Source organism: Rana temporaria, chromosome 5 (genome assembly GCF_905171775.1).
Source record: "Rana temporaria chromosome 5, aRanTem1.1, whole genome shotgun sequence".
Classification (NCBI taxonomy): Eukaryota; Metazoa; Chordata; class Amphibia; order Anura; family Ranidae; genus Rana; species Rana temporaria.
In genome coordinates this window covers 159,158,434-159,172,895 of record NC_053493.1, presented here as the reverse complement: position 1 = coordinate 159,172,895, position 14,462 = coordinate 159,158,434, and the positions used below count along the sequence as shown (strand labels likewise).

The window sequence follows — 14,462 nt, the reverse complement described above, 5'->3', positions numbered from 1 at the left end:
GAAAATGCCTACTTCTTATGCCCCGAAAACACAATCTTTTTTCCTGTTGGAAAAAGTCAGATGAGAGCTTTTGGTCGGGAATGCCGACTGCGTGTATGCTCCATTGGACTTTTTCCAACGGAAAAACTGCCAGAAAAAGATAGAGAGCAGATTCTCTATTTTCCAGACGGAAAAAATCCTAGCGGAAAAAAAACGTTCGTCTGTATGGAATTCCGACGAGAAAAAAAACATGCATGCTCGGAAACAATTTGACGAAAATTCTGAAAATCTTTGTGTGACCGTGTGTATGCAAGACCAGCTTGAGCGGAATTCCGTCGGAAAAACCATCCAACTTTTTTCCGATGGGAAATCCGGTCCTGTGTACGGGGTATAAGAAAAGAAAAACGGATGCAGCCACCACATCTAATGATTGGTAAGCTACAATATATTACATTTAATTTTTGGGTTTAACACCGCTTTAAATATCCAATAAAAGGAAGGAGATGCTCCATATTTTTTTGAGGCATGGGCAACAAACGTGGAATGCAAAGTTTTGGCTTTCTAGATTAGGTCAGTACTTGCTTAAAGGGGTTGTAAAGGCAAATGTTTTTTCACCTTAATGCATTCTATGCATTAAGGTGAAAAAACATCCGAGGGAGCTGCAGTGGCTCAATGCGATTGGCACTGCGCTGATAAGCCATTCACCTCTGCAGCTAGGGGTTCGGATCCCGGTCTCGGCTACATGTGAATTGAGTTTGGTGGTCTCAGCCCGGCTCCCGGTGGGTGTGCTATGCGAGGTAAGCCTGTGCTTAGTACGCCCACCCCCCCTTCCACAAAAACCACCACACTTACACGCACTCGAAATTGGGTTAACATGCACACACTTTGACCACACTGTCTCTAAAAAAGAGAGGCGAAGGACTAACGGGGCTGGTTGAGCAGGCAAATCCTCTCACTCCCTTATAGGAAGTCTCTCTGCCCCGTTGGGCTTCAAAGCAGAGCAGGTAGGGCGGGCTGTGTGGGAGCCCGCCATTGCCACCCAGGGCATGGAGAAAGGTGGCAGATTGCCTCTGGGGGAGGCCTGCCTACTCCCAACTCCTGCAGTCCGGCTCCTCTCTCGAGTACACGCACAAAATACACTTAAAAAAAAAAAACATCCGAGGATTAGCGGTCCCCCAGCCCCCCCCGTTTACTTATCTGACCCCTCGAAAGTCCTGCGCCGTGAATGCGCTGGCTTCTAGTCCGGGCTTCTCGGCTCATTCATTGGTTGATTGAAAGCAGCGCAGCCATTGGCTTCCGCTGTTGTCAATCACATCCAATGACTAACCCCCATGGGAGAGAGCTTGCATGAAGGGGGTTAGTTCATGAAGGGAGGAGCCCAGACAGAGGAGCCCAGACAGCCGCTGAGGGACCCCAGAAGACCAGGTTCGGGGCCACTTTGTGCAAAACGAGCTGCACAGTGGAGGTAAGTATAACATGTTTGTTATTTTAAAAAAAAAATACCTTTACAACCCCTTTAATAGATGTCCCAAGGTTTTGGGGCTCCCAAGAAGCTCAAGAGGATTGTCGAAGCTACATAGTCAGGTTAAAAAATTACACTAGTCTGTCTAGTTCAAACAACAGAAAAAAAACACACACAAATAGAAAACCTCCATATACACTAACCTATACCAATAGTAGATCCATCCTGAAAGGGATGGTGTCTGTGGCTGATTCATAGTTCAGAGTCACTTTTAACAAAACAACCTACTTGACCTATAAGGAGCACTACTAGGACTGGTCATAGATGGACTCATCTTTCACTAATACACTGTGTTGTGATATTATATACTGTAATGGGCTACAAACTATGTGTAACACCTCAGTATAGGCATGTCAGTGTGTTTAGATGTGTGCAATCTGATAACCCAGAGAAAAGCAGAAGCTGGAACTGTGATTTGAATATAACTCCTTCATCACTGAAGACTCCAGGGCAGACGAGGGATTAAACTGGATGCAAATATACACCAGCAGGCTTCTGCAGTCATATCAATACACTGTGGCGCTAATAGACCCAGTGACCTAGAGGTTGTAAAATAACAGATGTTTTTTATAGTACATAGACATTCCCAAAATGACTGGCACAAAATATTTATATCATGGCTGATTTAGTAATGGAGTGGGAACAGATCCACTGGTTTCGTGTAAACATGATTCTTCAATGTGAACCTGTACTGTGCCCATGCATTGCAACAGATTTACTTATCTGTCACCTTACTGAGATACACACTTATCTTATTCTTCCCCATCGCTCTGTTCAGCCCCCAAGAGCAAAGAGAGGACTCTCTCCTCACCCATATGTCGCAGCGCTGGGTGCCTTAGTGGTCAGTGTTGCCATCTGGAAAAAAGGTGACTAACTTGCTTGGAAAATGTTGGAACTTTTAAGGGGAGGGGGGAGATGGGGCAGTGAAGGGGGGATTACATGCAGAGGTCAGAGCTGAAGAGGGGTGAAAGTGAGAAGTGGATGGGGGGTGCAGAGGTAAGCAGCTGTGGAAGAAGGCTGAACTCTGTATGCAGCACATCCCGGAACTCTGCACTCTGTATGTAGCGCACCCCTAAACTCTGCACTCTGTATGTAGATTATAACTGCCCCGCCTCTCCAGTACTTTTTTAGTGTGTGTATGTACATTCTGTGTATATATATATATATATATATATACTGTGTGTGTATACTGTGTGGCCCCATAATCTATTGCCCAGGGGGCCCCATAATCTCCTATTGCCCGGGGGCCCCATGAGTTGTCGGTACGACCTGCCATGAAGTGTGGGGAAATCCTGTGTTTAACAGTAGTCAATATGCCTCCCTTTGTACAGGTATGTATCTTAGTTATTTATTTATTACAGGTATTTATAGAATACTGACAAATGACGCACCACTTTACAGATTGTGCTTTCACATCAGTCCCTGACCTGAAGGCCCTTGCATTCCAAGGTCCCTATCTTACCTAAGTACACAAACTAGGAGCAATTTAGACAGAAGTCAATATATTGACTAGCATGTCTTTGGAGTGTGGCAGGAAACTGTGGAGTACTCAGAAAAACGCACAGAAAATGACACCTGCACCTCCTAAAACATATTTGGGTCATTCACATGATATAGCCAAGCCATCATAGAGTAGTGACATAGGCCTGGTACTTCATGGCAATAAAAGGACCTGACTGTGCTTGTAATCCCTAGAGAACTCCTACAAGGTCAGTTTGTTATACTAAGCCATTGAACTGGCATTATATCAGGCTGTGTATGGTCACACTAGCTCTCCTTACATATACCGATAACAATTTGTATGCACAGCACACTTTACAAAGCAGGAGGACAATAGACTGAGAATATTACAATATAACAATTACAGGTGCACTGCAAAAAGCAAACAGGAAACGTTCTGCACACAGTGAGAGGACAATGTGGCACACAGACATTAATGCTACTTTCATAAATTCAAAGCAGCACTGTGATACAGTGAAAGAAAATCATAATGATTGAAGTCTAAAGAACCATTTACTAGCATAACGATCAGACACAGTAAAAAAAGAGAAAGAAATATTCCAAAAACAATAAAAAAACAAAACAGTCTGTGCTAATATATGTCTTTATAGCAAAAAAAAAATACTATATATGTAGCTCTTATTCAGATGTCAAAATAAATTGCAGCACTAGAAGTAAGACTATGACCACCAATCACATGCAGAAGAAGAAGAATACAGTGATCGCCAATATTGTGACCATGCTCCAACAATCGCTGTGGAAGAACAGCCACCATAACCTCTCAGAATGGTGAGACACAGTAAACCAAAAAGAGGAAGCTTAGATGGTGTATTACCCTTTTATCAAAGTCATAGATGTAGCCTTATCCTCCATAATAAAAAGCCAGCAATAACTCACATAAAACTGTTATCAAAACAGTCTAGGTGACAACATATAATGTCAGGAATGTGCCAAAAATGGTGTCGTAAATATGACACTATACGATAATCAAGTTGTTAGAAAAGAAAACATAGATCAGCATAAAATAAAATCTTTTTGGGGACCAAATGCCAGTTCTTTACTAAGAAATCCTAATCAAATGTATACAATGTTTACAGTATTTAACCACTTCAGCCCCGGACCATTTTGCTGGTCAATGACTGGGCCACTTTTTGCGATTTGGCACTGCGTCGCTTTAACTGACAATTGCGCGGTCGTGCGACGTGGCTCCCAAACAAAATTGGCGTCCTTTTTTTCCCATAAATAGAGCTTTCTTTTGGTGGTATTTGATCACCTCTGCGTTTTTTATTTTTTGCGCTATAAACAAAAATAGAGCGACAATTTTGAAAAAAAATGAATATTTTTTACTTTTTGCTATAATAAATTTCCCACAAAAATATATATATATAAAAAAAATGTTTTCCTCAGTTTAGGCCGATACGTATTCTTCTACATATTTTAAATATAAAAAAAAATCGAAATAAGCAATTATTGATTGGTTTGCGCAAAAGTTATAGCGTCTACAATATAGGGGATAGTTTTATGCCATTTTTATTAATATTTTTTTTTTTTTTTACTAGTAATGCAGCTGAAAGTCGTTGGAGAAGCCAACTTCCAGCTGCTGCAGAGAATGCCATACAGATGCAGGGGATTGGTTATTGTAATTGCACCCCCCGCTGCACTGATCATCCCCTTTCTTGCCCACATCCATTTCTCCTGCTGCCCAGGCCTGGTACAGGAGGAGGCATTAGGGTCTACTGTACACGCACCATAAATTTAGCTCCAACGTGTAGTCTCATATTCCAATTTCAAACACAATTGCAGGCTGGCCAAACAATTTGATTGTCCAATCTCTGTAAATCTCCATTACATTTACCTACATTATGTTATACAAGCACACTTCTAAACATTCAATTGTATCAACTGTACTGAGTACAAGCTGCACTACAAAGTTTATGGTAGATCTAAGGCTAATTTCACACTGAAGCACTGGGTGCGCTGGCGGTAAAACGCTGCTATTTTTAGCTGCGTTTTACCGTTTTGTTTGCCGCGATTTTCGGCCGCTAGTATTGCGGTTTTAACCCATGCTAGCGACCGAAAAAGGGCTACAACCTCCCGCAAAAATGCCTCTTTGCTGCGTTTTGTGGGCGAGTTGGAGGCGCTACCCCATTGTTTTCAATGGGCAGGGGCGCTATAGGAGCGGTATTTTTTCCGCTCCTACCGTGCCTCAAAGATGCGGCTGGCAGGACTTTTTTTTGTATCCTGCCAGCGCAACGCTCCAGTGTGAAAGCCCTCAGGCTTTCACACTGGATAGAAAGGAGTGGCTCTTTCCGGGCGCATTGCAGACGCTAGTTTTAGCGCAATAGCGCCTACAAAGCGCCTCAGTGTGAAAGCAAGGAGATTGTAATATCAGATTGTGCAGTGTATGCCCGACTTAAAAAATATTTTAGGAAGAAATGGTGGAAAATGGTAACGACTAATGACCAAAATGGCATACATGGGCTCACCTTGCACATAATAGTACACAAATCAGCACATTGTTTTTATCCATCTACTACACATCAGGTATAATATATAACAAAATAACATGATTACATTAGGATTTTAAGGTACCTGAAATCCACTTGTGAGCTGTACTATGATAGTATGCAGGCAAGATACATTATGAAATTGGTGGTATTTCAGGTACTTACCCAGTGGGTGGGATCTGTGTCGTCGCCATGAATTCTCTTCCTGTCAAATTCTTCAGTTAAATCGTGGAATAAACCATCATGGTAGCAAATGTTTCCTTTTCTGTCACCTGCTTGTATTGTACATCCCTGAGCTAAAGAATGAATAAACAAATAAGTCAACAAACAAAATATTAAAGTGTATGTAAATCCTAACAATAAATTGCTTTTATTGCCCCCCTTTTGGTCTATTAAATACTCATAGCTCCCAACTCTCCCTGATTTCCAGGGACTGTTCCTGATTTGAATCAAAGTCCCTCTGTCCCTCTGTGCTCCTCATTTGTCCCTCATTTTGGTCTGAACCTTATAGTTGTATATAAAATGCACTTTTTATCTTTCAAAAAAGGTTTCCCAGTGCTATTCCTTTCATCCAATTTTTTAAATTGCTGCATTTGTAAATTTCTAAATCCAGTAAAAAAGAATAATGGTGGTAAAAAAAAAAAGCATTTGTGGGTTTAACCACTTCAGCCCCAGAAGGATTTACCCCCTTCCTGACCAGAGCACTTTTTGCGATTCGGCACTGCGTCGCTTTAACTGACAATTGCGCGGTCGTGCGACGTGGCACCCAAACAAAATTGGCGTCCTTTTTTTCCCACAAATAGAGCTTTCTTTTGGTGGTATTTGATCACCTCTGTGGTTTTTATTTTTTGCGCTACAAACAAAAAAAGAGCGACAATTTTGAAAAAAAAGCAATATTTTTTACTTTTTGCTATAATAAATATCCCCCCCCCCCAAAAAAAAAAAAAAAAATATATATATATATATATATATATATATATATATAAAAAATGTCTTTTCAGTTTAGGCCAATATGTATTTTACATATTTTTGGTAAAAAAAAAATCACAATAAGTGTTTATTGATTGGTTCGGGGCAAAAGTTATAGCGTCTACAAAATAAGGGATAGATTTATGGCATTTTTTTTATTATTTATTTTTTTACTAGTATTGGCGGCGATCTGCAATTTTTATTGTGATTGCGACATTGCGGCGGACACATCGGACACTTTTGACACTATTTTGGGACCTTTGTCATTCATACAGCGATAAGTGCTATAAAAATGCACTGATTACTGTGTAAATGCCACTGGCAGGGAAGGGGTTAAACACTAGGGGCGATCAAGGGGTTAGGTGTGTCCTAGGGAGTGATTGTAACTGTGGGGGGGCTGGTCTCACTACAACATGACAGAGATCACTGCTCCCCATGACAGGGAGCAGTAGATCCCTGTCATGTTGCTAGTCATAACAGGGAAATGCCTTGTTTACATAGGCATCTCCCCATTCTGCAGCTCTGTGTCACGATCGCGGGCCCCCGGCGGACATCGAGTCCCGCGGGCTGGCTCACGGAGTATGCGGCATGCCCACTAAGCCGTGATTTAAAGGGGACGTACCTGTACGCCCATTTGCGCAGCTGTGCCATTGTGCCGACATACATCGCCATGCGCTGGTCGGCGAGTGGTTAATTAATCATTTTCTATTTATAATTTAACCTTAGGGGGCGTGACCGGGGTGTGTCCTATGCCTACATACTTTTGTTTCCATCTCAAAAAGTTAGGAGGTATGAATATTGGAAGTGTTTTATTATATCTGTTTGACAAGTAACTAATCGTCCGAACAGATAACTTGTGAGTTGATAACTTCCTGTACTCTCTGCCTCTAGACCAGGGATCCTCAAACTACGGCCCTCCGGCTGTTGCGGAACTACACATCCCATGAGGCATTGTAAAACTCTGACATTCACAGACATGACTAGGCATGATGGGAATTGTAGTTTCTGAACAACTGGAGGGCCATAGTTTGAAGACCCCTGCTCTAGACAGTTATCAATCAGCATTGTTCCTTGCTATAGTCATAGACTACAAAAAACATCCCTGTTAAGAGAGGGATGTGTTATGTAGTCTGATATGTAGTCCTAACACAGTATTATGTAGTCTTAACACACCTAACCTGTCATTGGACAAGCAGCGGACTGTACGATTCTCCTGTGCCTCCCTCAGGCTCAAAAATGCCAGTTTCTATGCTGTACATGCCCATGTGTGAGTACTAAACCCCATCATCAGATATATAAGAACGTAATAAGTCAAATGAAAAGCATTAACATGAATACCAAGCTCGAACAAATATTACATGACTCCTTATGAGATTAAAGAAAGCAGTATTAAATCCAAAGCAAACATTTATTATATTGCAGCTTACTGATTATTACATAGCATGGCTGCATTCGTTTTCTTTTTTAGGCTTTCTTTCTTCAATTCCTGTACTACTTTTGGAGACTTCGGGGGCGATTTGAATAGACATCTGCGCATGAACCCGCACAGATGTCTGTCAAATCGCCACCGAAATCGGACTGCCAGAGCCGTCTTTAATATTTATTGGACCCTGGGCAAACATTTTCTTGGAGCCCCCCTGTAATCTCGCTCTCCACCTGCTCTGAGACATACAGCTAGACTCAAAATCAGTTTACTGAATCAGATCAGGCAGCGTTTGCGATTGGTTGCCAGAGGTTACAGTGCATCATTACCGCTCACTGACTGGCTGCTAGAGGTTACAGCACATGACTTCTGCTTGTTGATTGGTTGCTAGAGATTACTGTACATCAAAACTACTCACTGATTGATTGCTAGAGGTTACTGGACATTTTTGCCACTCACTAATTGGTTGCTAGAGGTCACTGCACATTATTACTGACCACTGATTGGTTGTGGGTTGCTGCATATTCTTACCGCTCAATGATCGGTTGCAAGAAGTTAATGAACAGCATCACTGCTCACTGATTGGTTGCTAAAGGTTACAGCACATCATCTCCTCACTGCCTGCACACCATGGACTGGGGAGGTGAGGGGACCCATCAATTGACAGAAAACTCCTAGGGATCCTAGGACCCCTGGTATCAATGGCAATGTTGTGGGAGAGGAGTTTGATCAGTGGCAATGCTGGGGGGTTGATGGGATCAGTTGCAGTGGTGGGGGATTGGATTAGTTAGGAGGCACTACACTGTTTCATTCTGAATCATGTATAGAAAAGCTGGAAATCATTGGCAAGAATATAGTGGGGGATTCTACACTGACCACCAATGTGAGGGGGGTTTTGCACTGACCACCATGTAATGGGGGATTTTACACCACCCACCAATAGAAAGAGGGATTTCTACACTGACACCAATGTAATAGGATTTACACCAACCACCAGTGTAAGGGGGAATATACAATGACCTCCATGTATGCTCCAATAGCATAGAATGGTGTAATTGGTAAAAATGTATAAATAACCAAAATAGTATAATTGATAAATGAATGTGCAAATAGACTGACTGAAAGATAAAAATCGCTATAAATGCTAAGATAAGGTGCATCCAAAGGTGTACTGAATGAATGTGCAAACAGTGCAGATAAGGTGCATAAATAAAATCACAACGTAGAGATAATAGTATATGCAGTCCCAGAGGAAATCGCAGGATGGGGTTATGCTCCAATCAAAATAAATGACTGGACATAACTGATATACAACAATGATGGATGAATAAAACAGTGAACTGAATAAGAGTGCAAATACATACAAATAGGTGACTGTATAATGTACGTAAAATCACATCACCTTGCCACCTTGCCAGGCGCCCTAGGCAGCAGTGCACCCTAGGCGGCTGCCTAGTTTGCCTAGTGGTAGCACCGGCCCTGTTTGGGCCCCACAACAATGATGGGCCCAGGGCAGCTGCCCTTTTTGCCCTGCCTTAAAGACGGCCCTGCGGACTGCAACTGGTCCTCAATGTGAACCTGGGCTTAACGTGTGAATGGGGGAATCGGGTTTTGTTTTTTGTTCAACCATCTGGTTGAATGAATGAAAATTAATCATGTATGACCTACTTACCTCTGTGCACACATCGATTAAAGCCTACTATGTGACAGCACAGGGCCATATTCTGAGAGAAGTTACGATGGAGTATCTCAGGATACTCCATCATATCTCTCTTTTTTGGCCCGTGTATCAATGCGACTGATTCTTAGAATCATTTTCGCATAGATACACTTAAGATCCGCCATGTGTAAGTCACTTACACTGTCGGATCTTAAATGTAATTACGCCGCCCGCCGCTAGATGGCATTTCCGTGAAGGTCTCATTTGTTTATGCAAATGAGCCTGCTACGCCGATTCCCGAATGATTTCGCGTCGCGTACCCGTCGCTAACGTCGTTTGCGTAAGCGGAAACTTACTCCTGCTATATGAGGAGTAAGTTTCCGCATGTCCCACGTAGGCCATGTTACGGATAGCGTCGGGTCCGCGTTGTGTTTTTCCGTCGGCTACGTCGTTTCCCTAAGTCGTTCTTGAATGCGACTTTACGTCAATGACGCACACGTCGGCGTCATTGACGTTTTCCGCCGAGAACTGGAGCATGCGCACTGGGCTTTTTTAAACTACGGAGCAAGTGTTTGGTGAATACAGCACTTGCTCCTGTAGTTTGGGGCGGCGGAGTGTAAATGCCTTACGCGCCGCCCGCGGACATTTACAGAGAATATGGGCCACAGTGTCTAAGTGCCTGACAGCACTGGGGTTGTTAGTTCAAATCCCAACAATGGCACAACAACTTACCTAGGGTTTGCATGTTCTTCCAGTGCCTTCGTAGGTTTACTCGAGTTACCTTCCACAATCCAACACCATGCTGATAGATAAATTGGCTCCTGTCTCAGTTCACCCTAATATGTGTATATAGCAATGTGAGTTAAGCTGGCCATAGACAGAGCAATTCTCTTTCTTTCTCCCAGATGGGAGAACACAATGGATCTGCGGAGGGAATTCAAGTGATTTTCTTTCGGTTGCAGGAAAGAAACTTGCTCCTTCTATGGCCTGGCCTAACTCACATTCCTACATACAAATATTATGGTGAATTAGGGCTATAACAGCCACTAGCAATAATCGAATGTAAAATCGGACAGGCTGGTTGTACTCAAGTTGATCAATCGATAGATCAACTTGGGTACATTCAGCCTGCCCACACACGGTTTGAATCTTGGCTGGTTACTGATGACCCAGCTGAGATTTGAACCCGTCTACGGCTGGCTTTAGGGATATTAGATTGTAAGCTCTATGAGGGCAGGGACTGCTGTGAATGTACAATGTCTATGTAAAGCGCTGTGTAAATTGACCGTGCTATAAAAGTCACATTGCACAGAATCAGCACCATGTGGATAAGCGCACATGAAAAGGTGTGCATTTTGCCGATGTGTGGGGCTACCATTGAGAATTATATGGCACCCCTCACACCTGCTAAAAAGCATTGTGTTTTCGCCTGTGGGTGAGGAACATGGGCGATTTTGCGAGTATCAATGTACACGTTTTTGCGAGGGAATGCATACAAGTGTGAACCCAAACTTATACAGAATTCTATAGCACCACAGCACTTCACAATATACAGGGTGACAGTACAGTTACAATGTACAAGGTGACAGTACACATAAAATAGACAGGGTGACAGTACAGTTACTACAGGGTGATAGTACACATACAATATACAGGGTGACAGAACACACACAATATACAAGGTGACAGTACACATAAAATAGACAGGGTGACAGAACACATACAATATACAGGGTGACAGTACAGTTACTACAGGGTGACAGCACACACACAATATACAGGATGACAGTGACAGTGACAGTGCCCCATTGTTAATATTAATAAGAAGAATAGTGCCCCATTGATATACAGGGTGACAGAACACACACAATATACAGGGTGACAGAACACACACAATATACAGGGTGACAGAACACACACAATATACAGGGTGACAGAACACACACAATATACAGGGTGACAGCACACACACAATATACAGGGTGACAGCACACACACAATATACAGGGTGACAGAACACATACAATATACAAGGTGACAGAACACATACAATATACAGGGTGACAGAACACATACAATATACAGGGTGACAGTACACATTCAATATACAGGGTGACAGAACACATACAATATACAGGGTGACAGTACACATACAATATACAAGGTGACAGAACACATACAATATACAGGGTGACAGAACACATACAATATACAGGGTGACAGAACACATACAATATACAGGGTGACAGAACACACACAATATACAGGGTGACAGTACACATACAATATACAGGGTGACAGAACACATACAATATACAGGGTGACAGTACACACACAATATACAGGGTGACAGTACACACACAATATACAGGGTGACAGAACACACACAATATACAGGGTGACAGAACACATAAAATATATAGGGTGACAGAACACATACAATATACAGGGTGACAGTACACACACAATATACAGGGTGACAGTACACACACAATATACAGGGTGACAGAACACACACAATATACAGGGTGACAGAACACATAAAATATATAGGGTGACAGAACACATACAATATACAGGGTGACAGAACACATTCAATATACAGGGTGACAGTACACACACAATATACAGGGTGACAGAACACACACAATATACAGGGTGACAGAACACATACAATATACAGGGTGACAGGACACATACAATATACAGGGTGACAGAACACATACAATATACAGGGTGACAGAACACACACAATATACAGGGTGACAGAACACACACAATATACAGGGTGACAGAACACACACAATATACAGGGTGACAGAACACACACAATATACAGGGTGACAGAACACATACAATATACAGGGTGACAGAACACATTCAATATACAGGGTGACAGAACACACATAATATACAGGGTGACAGAACACATACAATATATAGGGTGACAGAACACATACAATATATAGGGTGACAGTACACATACAATATAAAGGGTGACAGAACACATACAATATACAGGGTGACAGAACACACACAATATACAGGGTGACAGAACACACACAATATACAGGGTGACAGAACACACACAATATACAGGGTGACAGGACACATACAATATACAGGGTGACAGAACACATACAATATACAGGGTGACAGAACACACACAATATACAGGGTGACAGAACACACACAATATACAGGGTGACAGAACACACACAATATACAGGGTGACAGAACACACACAATATACAGGGTGACAGAACACACACAATATACAGGGTGACAGAACACACACAATATACAGGGTGACAGAACACACACAATATACAGGGTGACAGAACACACACAATATACAGGGTGACAGAACACACACAATATATACGGTGACAGAACACATACAATATACAGAGTGACAGAACACACACAATATACAGGGTGACAGCACACACACAATATACAGGGTGACAGGACAGTTACAATACAATTCAATACGGTTGGGAGGTGAGTGTTTGTTGTTACATGTGACTGATACAATGAGTTTGTTGATAGTTGTGGTTATTTGTTGATACATTGTGATTGTTGTACTTGCACTTTATTCTTCACCTCACTATATAAACTGTAATCCACATAAGTCTGTCAGTATACACCTCCCTGTACAGCCTGACACACACACGCAGTGATCATGTAATGAGTAGGTGCTCAGGTAGGTTGTACTCCTAGTCTGTCCGGCGTCTCCTCACACACAGCCCCCGGCCCCCCTTATTATTATGAGTGTAATGTAGAATCTCTTTCCCAGCTGCTTCTCTACGATCCTCTCACAGCTCAGTTCAGCTTCCATCAGCAGTGTCCCCGGCAACCCAGAGACAACATGAGCACATGGTAACAAGACACCCTACACTACACACCGACAGGTACCGGACAGACTCACAACTCCCCTCATCCAGCCCTGATCACCTACCTGGAGAAGAAGAAGGTTGCTGTGCAGGAGAGTGGCTTCCCTCAGCTGTCACTAGGTCGGACCTGTTGCTGGATGGGTGTTATCCTCCCGGGCTCTCCCTCCTCCTCTCCTGTGATCTCCAGGGACAGATCCCCTCCCCCGCCCCTTGGCAGCAGCTGCCAGCCCTGTGTACAGAGCAGCTTACTTCTCCCAGCCCTCCCCTCCTGGCTGAGCCCTACAGGGAGCAGGACACTGAGCATGGACAACTCACTCCAATACTGCACACATACTACATCCAGGCTGAGCCCTACAGAGAGCAGGACACTGAGCATGGACAACACACTCCTCTACTCCACACATACTACATCCAGGCTGAGCCCTACAGGGAGCAGGACACTGAGCATGGACAACACACTCCTCTACTCCACACATACTACATCCAGGCTGAGCCCTACAGGGAGCAGGACACTGAGCATGGACAACACACTCCTATACTCCACACATACTACATCCAGGCTGAGCCCTACAGGGAGCAGGACACTGAGCATGGACAACACACTCCTCTGCTCCACACATACTACATCCAGGCTGAGCACTACAGGGAGCAGGACACTGAGCATGGACAACACACTCCTCTGCTGCACACATACTACATCCAGGCTGAGCCCTACAGGGAGCAGGACACTGAGCATGGACAACTCACTCCTCTGCTACACACATACTACATCCAGGCTGAGCCCTACAGGGAGCAGGACACTGAGCATGGACAACACACTCCTCTGCTACACACATACTACATCCAGGCTGAGCCCTACAGGGAGCAGGACACTGAGCATGGACAACACATTACAGGCATACCTCGCTTTAAGTACACTCACTTTACATACACTCGCGAGTAAGGACATACCCAATAGTGCCTTACAAGTACTGTACAGACATTTTGCAGCCGCGGTAGAAGGAGC

The 14,462-nt window shown here is 43.2% G+C and overlaps 1 protein-coding gene across 1 annotated transcript in view; it reads right to left on the bottom strand.

Moving 5' to 3' along the window:
• Positions 1-13,645, bottom strand: part of COBL (cordon-bleu WH2 repeat protein) — a 426,299-nt gene extending 412,654 nt beyond the window's left edge. Inside the window, exons 1-2 of the mRNA XM_040353303.1 lie at positions 13,522-13,645; positions 5,674-5,804 (exon numbers count right to left, since the gene is read on the bottom strand). Coding sequence (XP_040209237.1) covers positions 5,674-5,702 — 29 coding nt within the window. The 5' untranslated portion in view covers positions 5,703-5,804; positions 13,522-13,645. The remainder of the gene's footprint in view (positions 1-5,673; positions 5,805-13,521) is intronic.
• Between the last annotated feature and the right edge of the window lie 817 nt (positions 13,646-14,462).